Below are 22,746 nucleotides of genomic sequence, written 5' to 3'. Positions count from 1 at the left end.
AATGAGATGTCAAGAGAGGCCCTTCCACATTGGAATTTACCACAGCTCTCCAAGGTATCGCCCTACAGCACCAAGGGTTGGGGAATGAACAGCTCCAATAACAGGTGAACACTCAGATCAACCCTCACACAGTTATGTCCAGCCATTTATATTAAAAATCTCTGCATGAACAGAAATGGAAAGTGACCTTCAGGATGAGATGACCTGCAAATGCATCTGAAGGTGCAGGCCAGACTTCCAGCCATAGATAAATAAATATTAAATATTTGTATACCTAAAAACTCTTGCGATTGTGTAGTCACTTTTGTTGTGAAAAAGGGCTTTATTGAAAATACATTGTCCAATTAGTAATGAAATTGATGGGAGAAGAATAAAAGCCTGATTCCATAAAAACATAACACTGTAGGATCAGAGACATAGAAGGTCCCTAGCATCTCTGTCCTTGGACTACTAAAAAAACCCTTTCAGACTGTCAGGACAGGATTGCAAAGCTGATTCCCTAGAGCAACTTGTGCAGGGCACCCCCTGCTGGATGTGATTTTCCCTGCGGAAAGGTTTATGTCTGGGCTCACACTTGCATCAAAACACTGTGTATCTTGCACAGTAATAGGTGGCTGTGTCTTCTGTGGTGAGAGAGTTCAGCTGCAGAGAGAATTGGTTCTTGCCTGTGTCTCTGGAGATGGAGATGCGGCTCTGGAAGGACGGGTTGTAGTAAGTACTACCACTATAGCTTATGTGGCCCATCCACTCCAGGCTCTTTGCTGGGGGCTGACGGATCCAGCTCCACCAGTAATTAGTAGTTGTGATGGAGAATCCAGAGACTGAGCAGGTGAGGGACAGGGTCTGTGAGGGCTTTACCAGGCCAGACCCCGACTCCTGTAGCTGCACCTGGGACAGGACACCTAGGACAATAAAATCCATCCAATTAGTCACCTGCTTTTGCAAACTTTACAAGGAGCCATGTCTGATATTGAGAACACTCACCATGGGGACTTGTCATCAGGCACAGGAGAAGACCCAGCAGTTTCATCTTGTAGACCACACTGCTGCCTTCCTGAGAGACCACAACCATGTATGGGGATGGGGCTGTGAGCTCCCACAACCCATGAGAGAATTATAAATCTAAAGTTGGAGCAGATATTTGCATATTGGTTGCACACTTCCTATATGAGAGTGACATTAAGGCCAGGCTATGTCTTATCTTTTCTGCTACTGAGAAGACCCCCTTTTTTTGAATTCCAGTTGGATTTGAGTCTGTGATAAGTGGAAGTTAAGTTCAGGAATGGATTCTTACTGACCCTTCTTCTCTTCCCAGTCACACACTGCTGCCAGTTTTCATGAAAAAATTCAACACAACTCTCTCTATGTTTCCCTTAGCTTTCTGATTTGGTTCATTCCTGTTGCTTTAAAGCTCCCTTCACTGCCATTACTGTTATCAGGAGAGGTCCACCTGCCTCCTGCTCTAAGACATCCTTTGGTACAAGTACCACCTGAGCAGAGCCAGCAGAAACTGGAAATAAAGAAATGAGTTCTGTGCTTATCTCACAGAGAAGTTTCTAATTATCTGGGAAGAGAAGGAAGCCATCTAGGTTAATTTTGCTCTCACTACATGAGCAAGAGGGTTTTACGGATGGTCATTCCTTTTCTAGATCCAGCATCTCCTCTTCTCCTTTGGAGGTGATTCCTAAGTTCAAAACACTTATCTCATTAGAGTTTTTCCCTTGAACAATTATATATTACGAACATTATGCACATGATACCATCATCATGGTAATAGAAGTGGTGATATTCACAAGAGTCTTTGAAATTAGTGATTGAAATTGGTAATAATTAAATGTCTACCATGAATAACTTTTTTGAAAGCTGTTGTAGCCATGATTTTCAAGGAGAAGAATACAATACAAGACACAAAATTTATAAGTTTTTTTGATAATCACCCTGAAGACGAATGCAGGAAATCTATTCATGCACTAAGACCCAAAGAATCCACTTAAGGTCTTGGATCAGACAAAATTACTGCATGAGCCCAGATGAAGACCTAGAGCCCATGATAATGCCTCATCCAAATCTGTTTCAGATATCTGCATTGGGAAGGCCCAAAGATCAGCGGTGAAACCCAGAAAGTCTGTGCCAGCGAGGTGAAGGATCTGTGACAGCAGGCTGATGGATCTGCAGTGCAGCCATGAGGCTGCACTCACACTAAGGATCAGAGCTCCCCCAAAAGTAATACAGCCATTGCCAGAAACAACAAATTCCCAAGCTCCTCCTCTGATGAAAATATCACAGTTCATACCAGGAAGTCAGGGTGACAACTTCTCCAGGAGACTGAACAGCACTCATCTTCCCCAATGGTGGCAGGAAGCAATGTGAAAAGTAAGGACCAGAGCTCCCCAAAGTGAACTAACCCATTCTTAATGACAACAAGGCCCTGAGCTCCCCTGATGATGACAACAGCCATGTTCATATCAGGAAAGTTGTTCATTAAGTTCCTCCAGGTGAACCCATGGCAACAGTTAATCCAACAGCACCTAGCAAAACCAACATGGCCACACAACAACATTTCTTTCTCTCTAGTTCATTTTATGGTGTTGACAGCACTCCTCAGGTGGGCCATCCACACTCAGGACAATGGTGATTCAGTTCAACTGGTGTTGTTTACCAGCAGTCTTCAATCCACCACCAAAGCTACTTTGGTTACCATTGTGGTTGCTGACAAAATCCTGACATGAAAGTTAAATTAAGAATAGTTTATTTAGCTCACACTTTGAACAGGATCAGTCTTGTTTTTTTTTTTTTTTTTTTTTTTTTGTACTGGAGATTGAACTCACAACTTTGTGCTTGCCAGGAAGGCGCTTATGCCACTGAGGTAAATCTCTGGACCCCAGGATTCAGTCTTTAGTGACCTGCTTCTGAAGCAGGATGGCATGGCTGAGAGCCACCACAGAGGTGAAGCAGCCTGTTTCATGGCTGAAAAAACAGTCCACTGGCAGAAGACAGCAAGTAGGAACAGCAGCAGCAACCAGTCTAACTTTTCCTTTTATCTCATCCAGGCCAAAGGGCTTTTGGGTGCTGCCAAACACTCCCAGGGTTTGCCTTCCCTCATCCACACAATGAGGGTGTGATGCTCACACCCTTACACCAGTGTCACACCAAGCTACCTTCACAGCTCCCCATGTATGGGAAAATGAGGCTTTGGGAAGCATGGAGATACAAGCCACAACCAAAACCCTTCCCTGAGTGTCTGGAGAAGGCATTTGGTGATGATCTCAGGGTTTTTCTCTCCTTTTTCCCTGTCAGAACCCTCTGTTTGGTCCTCATCTTGAGATCATGGAAGGCTCTGGGGGAACCCGTGGGTTTAGTCATCTAAGGAGCTCTCAAACTTGCCCTGGTCCTCTGTTGTCCTCCAGTCACCCCTCCTCACCATGTCACTTTTCCCTCCACTGTGGATGTCCTGTGACTTTTGTGTAAAGGGAATAGATATCACCAGTGATGCTAGATTTTCCAGGCTTCCATGTTTTCAAGGAATATGATATCTTTCCAATATCATTCTTGTGGGTCCAGATAATATGAGGATGCTCAAATTTTATGGCTTTTCCTCCTGTTACAATGTTGGAAATAAGTTTTTGATTATTATAAACATGAATCAGGGAGCTTATGAGATTTTTACAGATAAAATTCAACTGGTTTGTAACCAGAATCAAGTGTCTGATCCAACAAAGTTAAAAATACATCTCAACTGAAAAGACACTGAAAAAGATACAACAGGATGAACGCAAGAAATTATCAGGGATTTGAAAGATCTACTGGCAAGCAGAAATTTAAAAGGGCCACAGTGAAGATATGGCTCTATCCCAGGTCGTGGTGTGTTCTGGGAGGTGTGCCCACGCTGGTTGGATGGTGCCAGAGTACCTGGGACCTCACAACAGGGACAGGACTCAGGCAAAGAGCAGAGCAGCATGAAGGATGAGGATTAATTAACTTCATATGATGAGCTGGATGGTGAGGTCCATGGTGAATTCAGGGAGGTAGGGATTTCAGTGTGAGAACATCACCTAGCTCTGCCTTCAGGAACCATGAATGTGAAGGAGTCAGAATTGAGGGTCATTTCTTTCAGATCAGTGCATTCCTGAGTCACAAGAAACTGGTAACAAAAGGGCGACATTATTTAGTTTGCCAAAGTTATTTCCTATTTCATGCAACATCATATACAAATGACTGATTGATAATTACCCAAGTAATGAAACACAATAAAGCAATTGAGAGCTCTGGCAAAGATTAATGAGTTTTGTGAAAATGTTTGAATTTAAAAGTTAAATATACTTTTCTCAAATGAAATGGATTATGTGTATGGAAAATTGTAAGAGACAGAGAGAGAGGAGGTAGAGAGAGAGGTGAGAGAGAGACAGAGACAGAGAGAGTGACAGAGAGAGAGAGAAAGAGAGAGAGTCTACAGAGGCTTTCTAGTTTGTAAACCTGCTCCAAATTTAAATCTCAATTTTGCTGTTTCTGGTTTTCAATACACACATTGCACTGTGTCGCAGGATTGCTGATTGCAGAGTGAACATCAAATTTCATTCTGCTATACAAATACTCAGGACACAGAGTCTTACACTTAGGGGAAGCATAATTTTTAATGAAAACGTAGTCTCCTCCAATATGACTGTCCAGGTTGCTTTGCAAGAGGAAGTAAATTGTGGGAAAACGATCTTGTTGGTTATACTGTTTTCTCAGTCTCTTATGCAATCTTGTTAACTATATCAATCTTTATAGACTATATATCCACAGTTTTGTCTCAGCTATGTTAATAACGCCATTAAAATAAGCAGATGATACATCCATTAATGATAGGTACATAACTGTAGATGAAATAGTTAAAATGTATGTGGACAGAGAAATACAAAATAGCCAAATATTGGATTATACAGGTACAAAGGATAGAAAATAATAAGGCACTAAATTTAAAAAATGAAAGGTAAATAGAGAGTTGATTGATCAATAGAAATATGACAGTATAGATGGATACAATGATGATAGATGGAAAGATAGACAAGTAGTTTAATAGACAGATGATAGAATGATAATTGTATTAAATCCTTGCCCAGATTCCTCCCATGATACTTAATATTGTTCAAATTTTTGAAATTATAAATAAATGACTGTTACATAGCTGAGCCTGCACAGATTTGGCAAACGTGATTTACATCTTAGGGAATCAACTCAGTATCATTTCCACATGTCCACGAATCCCTATTATACCATAGCTCTCTCTTAATCAATTTATGTCAGCCAGGAATCAGTGTGCAGTCTTGATCCAATGTTGCCCTCAGACACTCAGGAGAGTACAGAGGGATCTGGAATCCATGTCCTCTGTTGGCAGGCCCTGGCCTTCTCTCTGGCTTGACTCTTCTGTGGATACCTTGCTCTTCCATGGATCCATAGTGAGGTCACTCTTTTCCCAGGTCAATTGACAGATGAGGAAGAAATGTACAGCAGTGCTTTCAAATATGCTGATGCTAGCTTGTGTAGATGTCCAAATTTTATGTGGGTAATGTAAATATAGCAAACTGACTTTTTAATACAAACAGACACTATATTTAAGACATTCCATAAAGGTTTCTTAAACTCACTACTGCTAATGCTAGGTCCTAATAAACACTGCTGGAGCAGTGTCCAGTGACTGCAACATGTGTGACAATGTGATAGTCTCTACCAATGAGATGCCCAGTGAGGCCCCTCCACAGTGGAATCTACCACAGCTCTGCAAAGCATCGCTCTACATTGCCAAGGTTTGGGAAATGAACAGCTCCAATAATGGGAACATTCCGATCATGATGGTCTCTACCATTGAAACAGAATCCAACACAACTTTCCAAGGCATCACTCTACTTTGTCAAAGTTGGGGAAATCAAGAGCTCCAGTGACAGATGAACACTCAGATCCATATACAGAGAAGCCCAGCCATTCAGAGTTTCAGTCTGCTTGAACAGAATTGGAAAGTGCTCTTCAGGATGAAATGCCCTCCAGTTGAGGGCAGACTTGTAGTCAACAGAAAAATAATTTTCATGGTTAATTATCTCTACATCTATTACTCATGAGACAGTGTAATCACTTGTGCTGTGAACAAGGACTTCACTGAAAATGCATTGCACAATCACTAATGAAATTGACAGGGAAACGAATAGAAGCATGATTTCATGAAAACATAACACTGTAGGATCAGGGACACAGAACGTCCCCAGAATCTCTGTCCCTTGACTAATGAAAAATACCCTCCAGGCTGCAACCACAGGGCTGAGAAGGGAGTTCCCCAGAGCAGTGTGTGCAGCGCGCCCCCTGCTGGTCCTGAGTTTCCCTGCAGAGAGGTTTATGTGGGCTCAGACTTGCATCAAAGCACTGTGTCTCTTACACACTAATAGGTGGCTGTCTTTTCTGCGGTGAAAGAGTTCAGCTGCTGAGAAAACTGGTTCTTGCCCGTGTTCTGGAGATGGAAATGCGTCTCTTAAGGGTCGGGTTGTAGCTAGTGCCAACACTGTAGTTTATCAACCCAATCCACTCCAAGGTCTTTGCAGGGGGCCAATGGATCCAGCTCCAACAGGAATTTGTGCTTGTGATGGAGTAGCCAGAGACTGAGAAGGTGAGCGACAGGGTCTGTGAGGGATTCACCAGGCCAGACCCCGACTCTTGTAGCTGCACTTGGAACAGGACACCTGGGAATAATAAAACCCAGTCAGTCACGTGCTTTGGTAATGTTTTCAGGAACCAACGTCTGACATCGAGGACACTCACCATGGGGAACTGTCACCAGGCACAAGAGAAGAACTAGCAGTCTTATTTTGTGAACCACACAGATGCCTTCGCTTAGGCCCTCAGCCCTGTCTGGGGATGGAACTGTGAGCTCCCACAGCCCATGAACCGTTTTTCAAACTAATGCTGGAGCTTGTATTTGCATATAAGGAGCACACTTCCTATATGAAGGGGATGTTAAGGGCAGGCTATTGCTGCTCCTTTTGTGCTGCTGAAAGGAACCTCTTGTTCTGAATTCCAGCTGCATTTTATTCTGTGATAAGTGGAAAGTTTAATTTAGAGGAAGGGTGGGACCAGAGCAATGATAACACCATCTTTCTTATCCCTGGAGTGGTTTCCTTCTGGCCATTCTCCCTTCCTGTACGGCAGTCCCACTCTTTTCCCATCCAGTGTCTGTTACTGGGTGTCAAGAACCAAATTGATCACCTCCTTCTGTGTCTCCCTGGTCTCTCTCTTATGGTTTCATTCATGCTGCTTGAGATCTTGCTTCACTGTTATTTCTATTGTCAAGAGAGCTCCACTTGTCTGCTGCTCTGAGACATCCTGTGATCCAAGTCCCACATGAGCCGAGCCATCAGAAACTGAAAATAAGGATGTGAGTTCTGTGCTTATCTCACAGAGAAGTTTCTAATAATCTGGGAAGAGAAGGAGGCTGTCTGTGTTTGGTTTCCTCTCCCAAATGACCTTATGAAGCAACTAGGTGGTCACTGCCTGTCTAGATTCAGCTTCTCCTCTTGTTCTCTAGGTTATATTTCTACATTACAAATACTTGACTCATGTTAATTTTCTATTTTTGAGCAATCATAAATCATGGACCCCACAGACACAATAACAACATCTCTAAAATTCAACATGAACATTGCTAATCATAAAGTATCCACATTCTTTTGGTTTTCAGAGAGACAGTGCTCTTTTACAGTTCAGGATATGAGGTTGATTTTTAACTCCCTAGGTGGCAAAGGATGGCCTCAAAATGCTGTCATCTTCCTGCTTCAGCCTACTAGGGGTTAGAATTACAGAGTTGTGATACCACGCCAGGCTGAAAACTTACATTTACTCTTCTGTTTTGTAAGAATGGATTTTATTACAAGTTCACCTTAGTCTTGACCTTGTAATTCTATTTCTTCAGACTTCCATTTTCTTGCAGTGTGCATATGCGCCAGCATTCCTGCTTGATGATCCAACTTTTCTTTTTCTACTCATTCTTGGAAACTTACTTGCAGACCACATTGAGGTCCCTATTTTCTTACCTGCTTTATTCCATATTTCTACTCCAGTTTTAACATCTTCTAGATAAATAGCCAACTTGACAATGATGATCTCAGAGGGTGGAGAGTTGATCCATTTAATGAATTCCTTGCTTGCAAACTGAAATGTTTACCACATGCAACAGTTTTAATGAAAGCACAACCGGTATTAAGATGTGCATAACTTGTAGAGAAAAGTGTAGTGTTCCCATACTGCCTTATTCTGGAAAATTCTCATGCAAGTGTCTGATCTTTCCTTGGAGAGAAACATGAGTAATGCTGAAAATATCATTGCGATAACTAGTGCAGAGCACAGCAGACATAGTTAGTGCGGGGCCTTTAGTCTCTATCCTTCTGTGCAAGATCCACCTAGGATATGTGCTGTTTCACCATAGGAAAGCTCTAGTGATTTCTCTTGGGGAACGGCACAAAGGGTAAGGGAACCTACCCACATCACGGAAAGCACGAGTGTTTATGCCTCATTCAAGCAGACATTTGTCTGTAGGAGTGAGTGTGGGGACATGAGTATGGTGAAAGCCCAGGGCTTTTTATCAAGTGTAAACTCAGGAGCTTGGTGAATTGCACAGGTCCTCTGTGGTCAGGCTGGCTCTTCATGTGTGAGATCTGCAGCCATGACATCCATATCTGCTCTTTCCTCTACTTCACTGGGTTCCCGTGTCCTTAGTGGCTTACCTTGAAATCATGGGGTAATGTTTTTCTAGCTCTCTAACCTATGGCTCCACTGTTCTACTTAAAACAGAATGCTCTACACAGTATGGAGGAGGATGTTTGGTCTCATCAAATGATCCTGTAGGGATGGGTTCCTCAGTCTCCTCTCCTACAGACACAACCAGGGGTCACACCCTGCTATACCACCTTACATATGACCTTGTGTGTGTTTCTGGCAGATCTCTGCAGCACAGGAAATATTTTAATGGTTTCTCTCCCTACAGAATAAAAATTGTAGACAAGAACCTAATCTAGGTCCTGTGGGCAGGGCTGTATCTATGCAGTAGAATATCCTAGATTGTTCAGGTCTGCCTCAGTGAAGCCTATGAACTGCATCAATTGATTCAGTGCTTCTGTGCCCTTTCATTACAGATAATAAAACTAAGAAATTATGGATATAACACCTTCAAATTATAATATGTTGGGTGAGGTAATAACTTCGCAATGACTCTTAGGGAAAATGGAAAACTGAGAGGGTATCAATATATATACGTCCTGCTCAGGGCCTGAGTCCTGCAGCTCTCCCCAGACAGGCACCATGTAGGATCCTCACCAGGAAGCATACAAGGCTCTGTCTGCTTTCTAATGGGATAGAGAAGCTGCTGCTGCTGTTACTGACTCACCACACCCAGGCCTATTGTCACCAGCACAAACATAGCCATGGTAGCAACAATGATCACCAAAGGGTATGTGAACCTTGCAGTACCATCTGTAGAAATCTTTCACCCACCACCCTCTTTGACAGACAGCCCTAGCTCCCAGGTCCTGTCTGTCTGTTGTTGATCCTTGAACCAGGCTAAATAGCATCTGCAGATTCACATGGTTCTAAGGACACAAATTCATGCATACCCTCTTCATGGTTCTTTAAATGCTTTTTCATATCATTTTTAAAAGAAAATTTACTGGAATATATATGACTGATTTAAGTCTTACACTTTGAGTAAGCTTAAAAGGACAACAGTCCTCCCCCATGCATATGCTATTTGAGTGAGTGTCTGAATGATTTCTATCCAGTGTTGATAATTCCCACAGGGTAGTGTGGCGAAGAGCAGATGGACCGGGCCCCATAGTCTTCCTGGTGAAGAGCAGGGTGAGGAAGAGGAGGGCTTGGGAGAGAGGCAGGAAGCAGAGACAGTGTGGGGATTACAGGGGAGATGTCTTGAGTCTGCAGGTGAGCAGCTTTAGTAGTGGTGCTCTGTGTCCTCTGTTAGGTTCTCAGGGAAGCTAAAGGATTTACCCCAATGTATGGACAAACACATCCATGTAGAAAATGCTTCATAAATATTAGGATCAAAGGGCTTTGCATGAACCAGGACTGGATGACATGGAGATGTGTCTGAGGGTGGATGGCAGATGTGCACTTAACAGGGGGTGAGTAATCATCAGGTATTTCTAGAACAAACACTGAGTACACTGTGTAGTCACCTGGGTGTAAATAAGAATTCACTTAAAAACACGAAGTGCATCTTCTAACAAGCTAGATTTTAAAAGACAGAAAGACTTCCTCCGTGAACACACAGCAATGTAGGCTTAGGGACGAGAGCTCCTCCAGGCTCCAGTGTCTTGACAGTGAGGACGATATAGTGGAAAGAAAGCCCTTCAGGTACTCTCAGCTGCCATTATGTGGATTCCTTGTGCTCCATATGTTCTGTGCGCCCCCTGTTGGTCCTGTGAATGCCTGCAGTGAGGTGTGTGTGTGCTCATCACACTGAAGGTGTAGACCACCCTCTGCACCTACTATTATTGGACACAAGAGACTCATGGATGGTGAATGAGGTTGGTGGCTCCAAAATATCTGTGACTGACACATAAAGAAACCCCAAGAAATGAGGCTTTTGTGATATGGTTGAGCTCTCAAGTGCCTGCTCTCCTCTTGTGCTGGGGGAGGCACTTTGGATCATTTTTCTATTTTCTTGTTGAGCAGCTTCTGGTTTCTGTCTGTCTATGCTGCTCTCCCTATCATAGGTTCCCTTTATGTGACCTCTGTGCTCCCTCAAGTAAAGCTGTGTCATTTATAGCTTGGACACTCTAGCAAATCACTAAGTTATGAAGTTTCCTTTCCTTTGTTCCAGGGTTCAATCACTTGTCATTAGAGATGAGCTCTATTGTGTCATTTGTGCGGAACATTTCTTCCTTATGCACCAATGTATGGTTTGCGCACTAGTGTATCACTAAAATTTTACAGTGTGTTTGAACTTTAAATTTGGTTTCTGGAGTTTGCTTGTTTTCTAGAACTTATTGTTTGTCTTTTACAATGACAATTTGAAGGAATTTTACTCACATATAGTAAGATCAAACTCTAAGTACCCACTTGAATGGGATTTTCAGTGTTAAATTACTTGTGACTGTGTGATAAAGCACTTACTCTATTTTTACCACTGTAAGAAAATTTATGACATTTCTAATTTTTCCTCTGTAATTCATGTACCCATTGTCCCTGCATATTGTAACATAATTTTCTGGATGCAATGATATGAAAATGTGGATATTATATGTCTCTAGAGTCAGACAGGTGGGAGTTATTGCATGTATGTGTTTTAATGAATGTTCATACAGTCAGAAAGATATGAATTTCATTTTCTTTATGTATGGGAAATAAATTATTTGATTCTCCTCCATGAATTGATAAACTTTTTAATAGTTTTTAAGTTTTCTTTGCAATGCAGACTTTTGTATGAATCTCAGCTTGCAAAATTTTATGTGAATTCACAATTTGAAAACTGTTTAATTTCCCACTGATAAAATGAGTTATTCATTCACTGTGTTAATTTGAAAAGACACCACAATAATAAATGAACTATGACATCTCTCACTTTCTCCGTTATTTTCAAGGACTCTAATAGTTCTACATATATAATAGTTGTTCACTGCCTATAAATTATATCTTAATCCCAGAAAGTTGCATAAAATGCAAAAAACTGAAGTTATTTTACTAAATATTGAATTTATAACAAGCCTCTCTATCTTAAGAACCTTACAAAAGTTTTCCAGAAAAGCAAATCCACCAAGGAAGAAGTGGATCTATACTCCCCTAAGGGGGTCAGGGAGTGAGCTGTGCCAGAATGGACAGAGATAGCAGAAAGTGGCTGGTGTTACTTTGACCTTGACAAAATTGTTTTATAATGACATTGAACAGATTGTTGCAGCATTTAATAACATATACTCACAAATAGTGACCTTCTTAACTTCTGATTGGGGATGTTGTTGATACATAAATTGGTTCAACAATTTTGCAAAGGATTAAAAGATTTATCATTACAAAATATTATGAGCCTAACATGCATGTAGAACACGTAAAGAAAGACACACAGGAACCATTATTAATCCACTTACATAGAGAGCAGTGGGTCACAGAAAGATGAGGATGAGAAAGATAAGGAGTAAGGTCATCCAGGGATTCAGCAGCTAAAGCTCCCCAGGGTTTCCATGCATCTGCTCCTGTGCTGGAACCTGGAAGGGCTGGCTCCTGGGCAACATGATCCTCCTGAGTGCTCCTCGGCTTCCTCTGAAGGGCCTGCACATCCCTGAGATGTGAGGAGCAGGGTCTGTGAGTCCTGATTTCTGCAGAGGTGTGTGTTGTGGTTGGTCTCACACTGAGCACCCCTCACTGTGGCTCCAACTTCCATGCAGACCTTTACCAGGTTCCCTGAGCTTAACCAGGACTTGGGCCAGAGGAACACCTCAGATACATTTTTACTCACTGTAATGTGAGTTCTGCACAGCTGAGAACATGTTCTATCCAAACAGCAACGGCAACTAGGTGAGACTTTGAGGTGAAGATGGATATGAGAATTTGAAGTATCAGGGATAAGTATTACTTGGAGGGGCCCCAGATCCTGATAGAAACCCACATTTCACTTCACTTTATTTATATTTTTATATTACTGGTTTATGTTTACAGCAGATACATTGGACAGTCATCTGGGGGAGTGGTTAAGTGCACACACTACAGCTTGACTCCTTCTTTTAATCCCCATTTTGTACCCTCGCCTGCAACCCCCTCCTCCAGTTTCCCTATTTCATGTTTCATTCCTGTAGATGTTTATCTTACTGAGCTCCTGTTATGTTGTATAATGTTTACTGTATTTGGGTATTTGGTTCTGCTACACAAGAAAACTTTATTCTATTTATTTCCCTTTCCCCTTCTTCTCACTTACCGGATCTTGTTACCTTGGACAACTTCCCTACTGCACGATAGCCATCTCCTTGTCCTCTTCTACTCAGCCTTTTTTTTTTTCTTTCTTTGCACAATAATTTGATGTCCATTGGGGTAAACTCTGAGCCATGTGTCTTGCCCGCCCCATGATGTTCCTAGCACCATTCAGGGAGTTTTTTTTTTTGTCTGGACTCATGCTGATGTACCCTCACTGTATCTCTTGCACAGTAATACATGATCATGTCCTCCGGGCTCAGGCTGCTTATCTGCAGATACAGCATGTTCTTGCCATTGTCCCTGGAAATGGTGAACTGGCTCTTCATGTAGTCTTCTACCACCACCATAGCTAATCCATGAGATACACTCCAACCCCTTCTCTGGAACCTGGTGGATCCAGTTCATCCAGTAGTCACTGAAGGTGAATCTTGAGGTCAAGAAAGAGAGTCTCATGGACATCCCAGTCTGCACTAGGCCTCTGCCAGACTCACCATCTGCTTCTCACCCAGAACACCTGCAAACACAAGAGCCGCCTGTTCAGGAAACTGTCACAGAGGTCCACTGTTTATCCCATTCATGTATGTTCCCACACTCAATATCTCTTATTTTTTCATGAGTTACCTTTTAAAACAGCAAGAATGAAAAGCCAGCTCATTGTGTACTCCATAGTGAGCTCTCTGTGCTCAGTGCTGATCACTGAGTGGGAACAGCTGGGCACCAGGGCTGGGCTCCTCTGCAGAGCTGCAGGGTCAGGATGGGATGATTTTCTTGAGCACAGGGAAGCCCTATTTGCATGGTCTCCTGATTTATACACAGTTCTGGGTTTGGATATCTTAGAGAGGACATCACACACAGCGGCTATGAGTATCTTGAGGAAGTTTGGTTAACAATGATACCAGTGAAACAAGTAGTAACCACTTATGTGATAGATCATGCTAGAGCTTGATCTCCATCACTTTTGTGCATGTACACAGGTCATGGACTTTTTTTTTATGTCATTTACTTTGTAATCATGTAGAGCAATAAAAGTGCCATAAACTGTTGCATTATATATATTGGATCCTTTGTCATAAGTTTACGCCTGTTGTCTGCTCTATGCTCTCCTCATCTGTAGACAGCTTCCAGATCTGAATTCTAGACAGAAAGGGAGACAGCTGCTGAGATTCACGTTCCCTCTCCCTGTGGTGAGAGCTTGTGTAACTTTGCTGCATTCTGCTGCCTGCAGAGAGGAAACCAGTGATCGTGTTGGTGCTTGTTAGCAGCCCGTTCATTGTCGACAGTTGTTATTTCTCTCCCTCTTCTTCTGTTCTCACTTGTGGTTTATCTGTAAAAGCTTCACCAGATATGAGATATAAACTGTCCATGTGTAAAGTGTGCATCTGAGAAGGATTAACACGCATGGACACTTTTATAATCACACACACCTGAAGCTAGAAGCACACATGTGACCTTCAGTGTGTCCATACGGTGCTCCACAATCCCTCCCTCTATACTTCCCTCCCACATCCCATCACCAGGAAGCTCATGACCACCCTCTTACTAGTTATACAGAATGGACTACTACTCAGCTTCAAAGAAGTGTAAATTCTAGACACACCATCATGTACAAGAGGTATTGGAGTACGTGGGGATAAGTATTATATGAAGAACAAGTTCTAGATCCTGACAGGAAATGGCCTTTCACCTTTTCCTAAATCTTCTCTTGAGGTAGACTCTGTGCTCTATCTGTGACCTGACTGCTGCCTACTGGCCCTCTGTAGCCTGCAGAAAGCTTCTGGACTGAGATGATCCAGTATTCACAGAAAGAGAATTGGGGCGGGGGTAGGCTGCACAGGAGAGTCTCAGGGATGCCTCAGGCTGCATCAAGCCTCCCACAGACTCCACCAGCTGCTGCTCACACGGATCACCTGCAACCACAGAGACATCCTGCACAGGAAGCTGTCACACAGGCGAGCTGTTTCTCCCAATCATGTCCACTCACACACTCAGTCTTGCTTGTTCTCCATGAATTAACTTAAAACACCAAAATGGAAAATCCAGATCATTGTAAACTCCACAGGGAAACATCTCTGTTCAGCCCTGTTCCTGAAGCTGATACATCTGGCATCCAGGACTGGGCTTCTCTGCAGAGCTGCAGGGTCCAGGCTGGGCTGGACCCCCTGCTACAGAAACTCCTGTGTTGAGGAAGCTTCAGATTGAGAGGGTAGTTCTCACATGAGAATGTTCTGCATGATATTTTGCAATATTCAAAATACTAATGAGAATATGAGTTCTCAATACATGTCTGTGTTGTGAAAAACACTCGTGAGTTTTATCAAGGTTGTATATGTATGCAATTAATAGTTTTTTCATTTTCTATGCTTTGCATATGTGCATATAGAGTGAGAAGCACATCATATTATGAAGTATAAGCTCATGTGTAATGAGAGCCTCTTATGTATTTGGACCTAGAAATCTTCCCACCGTGCTGAACCAGTACTTGAAGAATTGTAAGACAGTGTAGTCATACTTTGCAATGATTGCTCAACCTCTTCCTTGAATGAGAGAACATGACATAACTTTTCTGCATTCCTATTTTTTAATAATAAACAGAAACTCAGTATTCTTCCAAGCATATGTTCAAGAGTGTGATATATCATGGTTTATTATAAATGTCTCAATTTCCCAAATAGTTTTATATTTATACATAATAAATTTAATTATGGATAAATTAATACATCTTGACATATATATTTTTTCACGTTTTGATATAATAACCATTTTCATGGTCAAGATAGGTAATGAAAAAGTAGCCATAAATTCTCATGTAGTTTTCTATATATCGTCCTACGTGTGTCTTCCGGTATTCCACATTTTCCTAAACTGAAATATTTAGCCTGGCATGAAACAATATTTCTTCATAGAATTAGGAGATAATGTGATGGTGATGATCATGATTGCTGGATTTTCCACCACACCTGTGATCCTAGAAGTCAGAGCTCTTCACAGTATAAGAAAATCATAATTGCCCTTCCACATATGTTCAGATGAAGATGAATAATAAATTAATATATAAAATACTTGTATGTGTGTGTGTTGTAACTGATCATCAAAAAACCCTTACATTCTTTTCAGTTTGGAGCATGAAAACCTCCTATGTGCCCTGGAATGGATGCAGGGTGGGGTCTGCTTGGTTTATATAATGCTAAGCAAGAAAAGGAATCCCAGAGGTTGACAGGAAGCCAGATTCTCAACTTCCTTCTATGCACCTGTTCCTTGGGTCCCTCCTGATTCTCTGTGAATCCCCAGGGTCCTCTTCTCCTCTAGCACATCATCTCCTATTCCCCATATCCCCCTTCTTATCTGAGGTATCAATCTTTGCTTTGCCCTGTGCTTCCCCTGCTATACCTAACACATCCTAAGTCCTCAGCATTCCTTTGGAGAGTTTTTTGTCTGGGAAGATACTGATGTTTCCTCACAATGTCTCTTGCACTGTAGTACACAGTGAGGTCCCCCCTTGGTCACTGGGTCAAGCTGCAAGGAGGACTGGTTCTCTGATGTGGCACCTGTGATGTTAACTTGACAAATCAGCAATGAGTTATTAGCTGGACGTCCACTCTCATCATCCCTCTATTCAGTCTCTTTTCTCTGTGCTGATGGATCCAGGCCCCAGAGACATCACCAGTGAGGGAGGAAATGGACAGGGTCCAGTGAGGATCAGGATCAATGAGGGCTGCACTAGCCCAGGTTCTGACTTCTGAAGCTGCAGCTGAAAGAACCACATGGAATGCTGAGCTCAGGGGCAGCTTCCCCACCTTGTCCTGGCTGAGATCCTGTGATGTTCACATGTAGGAGCCACCACCACAGAGGAGGAGTGTATACTACTCAGTCATCTTAAAGAACGGGTCCACAAGCCCCTCACAATGTCTTAAAATCTGATAAAGAGCCCAAATTTAAACCAGTATCTGCATGTTCCATGGAGCATGCACATGTAGAATGCACTCCTGTAGAGAAATACCAAAAGGAAAAAGAGGAGGTCCCTGTTGGGGGGCTGCCTTGGGTAGAGGATGCTGACTGGGCCATTAGAGATCCCAGTGCTCTTTGTGGAGTCCATTACTCCAGGTCAATATCCTATCACTCCAAGACAGTACATCTGGGTGGCAGGAGCTGGCTGGACAGCTGGGTGTGCCCTCAGATGAAGGGCAGCTTTGGGGAGATGGAATCCATCATGCTGTTCCCAGGGAGAATGTGATAAGAGTTACTTGCATCACAAGTGTGTGTGTGTACACGTGCTTAACACACAACTGAAATTCACAGTATAGGGACTTATCAGTGTCAGGATCCACACTGGGGTCCTCACTCAAATCCATTTCCATTCTCCATTGACTCATCCTGAAAATTTATAACTTGCATCTCTATTGATTCCCATTCTTGGCATTATCAAAGTGCACCTCAGTCCTGCTATCTGGGAATGCTGGGAATCTTCAAGACAGACTCAATCTTCACCTTCTTCCCAAACCTTAAATATTCATATTATTATGATATATCTAATTTCCAAATTTTCAGGCTGACTTCAACACTGCAGAATCACTTGGAAGTCCCAACCTGAACTTACCTACTGAAAAAAAGACATCAGATGTTTGTCCCTGGAGATTTTTTCCAATGGACCTTGTAAAAGTTAAGACATTTTTAAAAACAACAACAGTAAGAACAAAAAATCAAAATCTGTTACCTACTGATAGAGTGCAAATGCTTGGATAACTGTACTATTTAATTCTATTGAAAACTACATTATTTTCTCACTTTTTATGACATGTAAACATAAAAATATTGCTTTCAGATCCACTAAAGCTTCAAAAACATCATCCCTTCCTAGCCACTGAGGAAGAGATATTTCCTTCTGTACTTCCGCTCGTCACTATCCTGAAAAAGAACAGAAATCATACAACCGAATTCTAAAAGCAGTTTTGGTGATAGATGGAATAAAGATAAAAGTTTCTCAGTTGTTCTTAATATACCTGAGCCTCCTAATGAAAGCACTGATTTTTCTAACCCCATGTTTGAGGCACAGGAAGAGCAGAGTGTGTAGATGGTTTAGGCACATTTCTCTCAAAGTCTGGAAGCAACAATTTTCATTTCAGAAGAAAATCCACTGGACACAATGTAAGCATGGCCAGCACAATACTGTGTTCCTAGGCCCCATTTCACAGCTACTGTAACGTGAAACTTCACAGCCAGAATTTCTACATCAGCTTCAGAAGTCGGGGGGCCCGAAGAGCCCTCTCTGAGGTCATGAGATTCATGACCCCCACTCTGTCAGTGATGATGGGAAAGGTGTGTAAGCTGTGACTGCCCTGAGGTTTCTCCGGTGGTCACAGAGCTCCAGCATCTGATCCTGCTGCTTCTCTGCTGAGCAACGTTCTCACAGTGGTGATCTCATAGCGCTTTCCTAGGGCTCTTTACCAGGATGAGTCTGGCACAGCAGAGATGCTTGCAAGTTTTCCTGAATAAGGGAATTGTTATTTTGCCTCTTTACACTGTTATTAACTGTATTCTTTGCTGCGCAGATGACTTTTAATTTTCTAAGATCCCATTCATGGGTTCTCATTACCATTTCCTGTACAGCAATGGTTCTGTTCAGAAAGCCCTTGCCACATGGTTGGTTCGGTCTTAGATGAGAGTAAAGGAGGGTGGCACTTGGTGGTAGGAGATGAGCATGAACAAGAGGTCGCCTCCCACAGAGGCACAGTGGGCACTTGGGATCCATGATACCTTCTAGTGCATGACGCAGCTACCTAGAGACCTCCCAAAAGGACAAAATTTAAAGGTGCATAGCAATCCCGAAACATGTTGCTGGGAGTGAAGACTTAAACCACTTATATTTGCAGACCACTCAATATGCAAAATTAGAATTACCTAAATAAATATGCACACTTAACCCAATTCCTATAGTAGCAACAATGGCATTTCCCCGTGAAGTAGAAACAAAATCCATCCATTCTTATGCTAACAAAAATAATCTGGGACACACAATTCTTGGATAAAAAGAATGCTGATGGCATCATGGGGCACTACTGTGATAGATGATATAAATGAATATAGATTAGAAATAGACATAGTATACAAAAGAGCATGCCACTGACAAAAAGTAACTGGTACAACAAGGCAAAGAATAAAAAACTGAGAAGCAAACCCTCCACTGTGCAGCCAAAATATTTTCACCATAACCAGCAGGAGCACAGGTTTGCACATTGATGGTCACTTCAGAAAATAGTATTCAGGAAAATGTGTGTCCCTGTGGTGAACCATGAGATCAGAAACCTGTCTATCATTGTTTGTAAATTGACACAAAAACTTAAACACACAAATTTTAAAAATGAAAATTTAATAACCAATGACAAAGTATATATGAAATTCTTTAAAGTCTAGGTCTAGGAATGTATTTTCCTGATTATAATGTAAATTCATAGGAAACAAAAGAAAATATCAAAAAAATGGGATGTCATCAAAGAAAGAAATGGTATGCATGAAGAATGTAATTGACAGAAAAACAGACATCATCTCATCATTTTGATTCCATATTAGGTGACAACATGGTTATACTAACAATGCAAAATGATGTAAAAAATGTTAAAGCATAATGATAACAATAATAGCAATCATAATGATAATTATTTAAAATTGAAAAATAATCTTATTCGATATATGTCTAAAGGAAGTACAAATGGACAAAATGTTTTAGAAAATATTCTCAAAACAATTCTATAAATCTAAATGAAAATAAAAAATGAAGTACCATTCACTGCCACTTCATTTTACATGGGTGCAACATAAAGGATAAAATAGTGATGATCATTGGTGAGGGTGTGTAGAAAGGGCAAGTCATTACAATTCTGCAAGATATGGGAATTGATTCAGCCCTGTTCGAAAGTGGCATGAATTTTCTATAAAGATTAAAGCTCAGAAACTTGGTACAACCTATAAATCTCCCTGCTAGGATATATTCAAAGTTTCTGAAATTACTATATCAAAAGAAATCATCTATTATCATGTTCATTGCAGTACTATTTTCATTAGTTAATTTAAAGAGTCAGGCAAAGTGTCCTTCAAGAAATGAATGAAAAATAAAAATGCCTTGGAGATTTCAAACAAAGAAATGTTTAAAATTCTGTCATTTGAGACAGAATGGATAAAGTTGGTACTGTGGTGTGAACAGTCACCCAGAGAAGGCCATGTGTTCATGGCCTTGGCTCCAGTCCATAGAGCATTAGGAGATGGCAGAGCTTTGGAAGAAGGGGATAGAGGAATATCTTTAGATGCCTGGAGCACACCTCTGTAGGGGTTTTCAGAACCCAGGTTCTTCTCTCTTTTGCAGTTTTTGGAATTTGGACAGTTTATTTCCATAGAATGTGTGCTGCGTTGTCATCCGCTGCATTTAGGAAAATCTTAGAAACCATGAGAACTTCTGACGATGGCTTTGAAGCTGTGAAATTGTGAGGCCAAACCACTGATTTTTCTTCTTAAATTTATTGTATCACAGGTTTTTTGTAGTTAAATAAAGCAGACCAACGCTTTTGGGAATCTTAAAGTTAAGAGAAAAATAAAGCAAGTACACAAGGGCAGACACTACAGGAGGCCACTGCCACTGGGGACCGTTAAATAGCTGGTCTCAGAAAAACAGCAAGTGATTGACCTGGGTCAGATGTATGGGGCAGATGGAAAAGTGGGGAGCTGATCGCTAGTGGTCTGTGTGTTGCAGGTCTTTCCTCCACAAGGGAAAACACAATTCCCACTGCTCTGTGACAGAGCTTAAAATGCTGGGGATCCACTCCTCAGTAAACTGCTGAATGTATGTAGAATTATATCTGCAAAGTCTCAAAGGGGCACAGTGCAAGGAATCAACTTACCTTGAATGGGAATTCAAACTGTACTTGATGTATTTCAAGAAGACCAAATTTAATTTACTTATCTGAAGCAGCCAAGAACCCAGCTGCTTCTAATCAGCCTTTTGTCAGTGACCTCAACCTCAGGACTCAAGATATCAGTCCTGCGGCTGTGTTTCTCAGTGCAGGTCCAAATCCTGAGCACTTGATTCAGAGAGACAGAAGCTTCTATTCAGCTGCATCTTGGACTAAGCTGTGACCTGGAGTAGCACAGGGGCTTGGGAAGCCCATGGTTCCTTTTTCACAGAGCAGTGGACAGAGGCAGCAGGAAGAGACAAGCTGAGAAGAGAAGCTGCTGCTCACCTGCTTCCTGAGCGTAGGAAACCAGCCTGATGGAGCAGTGAAACTGCCTCTGTCTCCACCTGCACCTGATTTTGAGTGGTTCCCTGTGGTGAGGAGCAGATGGAAGAAGGCACTGAGGAAGCATCTAGAGTTGGTGCCTAGGAGAATGAACTGTATGCACAAAAGCGTGAGAAACCCGCACCTAAACTGCTCTCCACACCAGCGAGCACATGCTGACGTGCAAGTGGCAGCAGACAGGAGGTCCCTGGAGACATGGGCTGACCTAGGAGCTGCTGGTTCTCACAGGACCAAGGAGTGAGCAGCACCAGGTAGGCCAAGGATGAGAGCAGACAGCAGATGTGTGGATCAAATGCTGGGACAGCTCCCACCTCAGGGCACCGCTGGGCACAGCAAGACATTCAGTCTCTTTGTCATGAACCGCATCCAGGGGGAGAGACGAGAGCAGTCAGACCATGTCATCCAGTACAGCTGTGAGTTCCCAGGTCTGGGGTGTGATGTCTGTAGGCTGAATTCTCACCGAGCAGTGAGGCTGCAGTGGCATCCATATGCAGCAACAAACATTTTGTTTTTATGGAGAAACAGTTGTCTTTGGGCATTTTCTTGCTTGTACACTTGCTCCATCATTAAAATTCATTTTTGTTTTTCTAGTTTTCACTACATTCATTTCATTAACTGTATTGCAGGATTGATGACTGCAGACTGAACTGCAAATTTCATTTGGATATAGCAAGTACTCAGGAAAGGGACTCGTACATTTAGGTCAAGCATAATTTTTAAGAAAATGCAGTTTCCTTCAGTACATTCTGTCAGTTGTTTTACATGAGGAAATAAATCATGGGAAACTGGTTTCATTGGTGAATCCTATTTCTCAGCCTCTTATGCAATCTTCTCAAGTATATCAATCTTTATAGGGTATTTATCAATAGTTTTGTTTCTCAATTATGTTAATAAAGCAATTAAGATAAGCAGATGATAGATAAATGAAGATGATTAAATTGTTAAGATTTGCATGTCCAAAGTGAAACAAAATAATTAAATTTTGGATGATACAGGTATAAAGAACACAAAATAACAAGGCACAAACTTAAAATATAGATAGCAACTATGCGAATAAATACTACATTTATAGTAGATACATAAATGAAAGGCAAATGCATAGCTGGTGGTTCAATAGAAATGTGACAGCATAGATTGATACAATGATGATAGATGGAAGTAGAGACACATAGTTAGATAGATGGATGATAGATATATGAACAGATGATTATATTAAAATCCTTGCCCATATTCTTTCTGTAATGTTTATTTTGTTCATAATTTTGAAATTATGAGTAAATGACTGGTTATACATCTAAAGCTGTAGAGATAGCAACCATGATTTGCATATTAAGGAATCAACTCAGCAGCATTTTACAATGTGCCTAGTCCCTAGGATCCCAAAGCTCTCTCCTCATCATTTTATATGAGACAAGAGTCAGTGTTCACTCCTGGATCAGTCTTGTTGTTACAGACTCAGGAGAACACAGAGAGAGCAGGATTCCAGGTTCCTCTATGCCATACCCTGACCTCCTCTCTGGTCTTGACTCTG

At 41.7% G+C, this 22,746-nt stretch overlaps 1 gene segment (V, D, J or C); it reads right to left on the bottom strand.

Annotated features, from left to right (window-relative positions):
• Window positions 1–579: 579 nt before the first annotated feature.
• On the bottom strand, window positions 580–1,116 carry LOC101788492 (immunoglobulin heavy variable 4-30-4-like). The segment is given in 2 exon segments: window positions 580–902; window positions 985–1,116. Coding segments are annotated over 2 exon segments (411 nt in total).
• Window positions 1,117–22,746: the final 21,630 nt, after the last annotated feature.

The sequence above is a fragment of the Cavia porcellus genome, unplaced genomic scaffold, assembly GCF_034190915.1.
Source record: "Cavia porcellus strain 051 isolate PalLab524CR breed Dunkin Hartley unplaced genomic scaffold, mCavPor4.1 scaffold_8, whole genome shotgun sequence".
Lineage (NCBI taxonomy): Eukaryota > Metazoa > Chordata > Mammalia > Rodentia > Caviidae > Cavia > Cavia porcellus.
The sequence above is the reverse complement of the archived record's forward strand: the minus strand, read 5'-3'. Positions and strand labels throughout refer to the sequence as shown.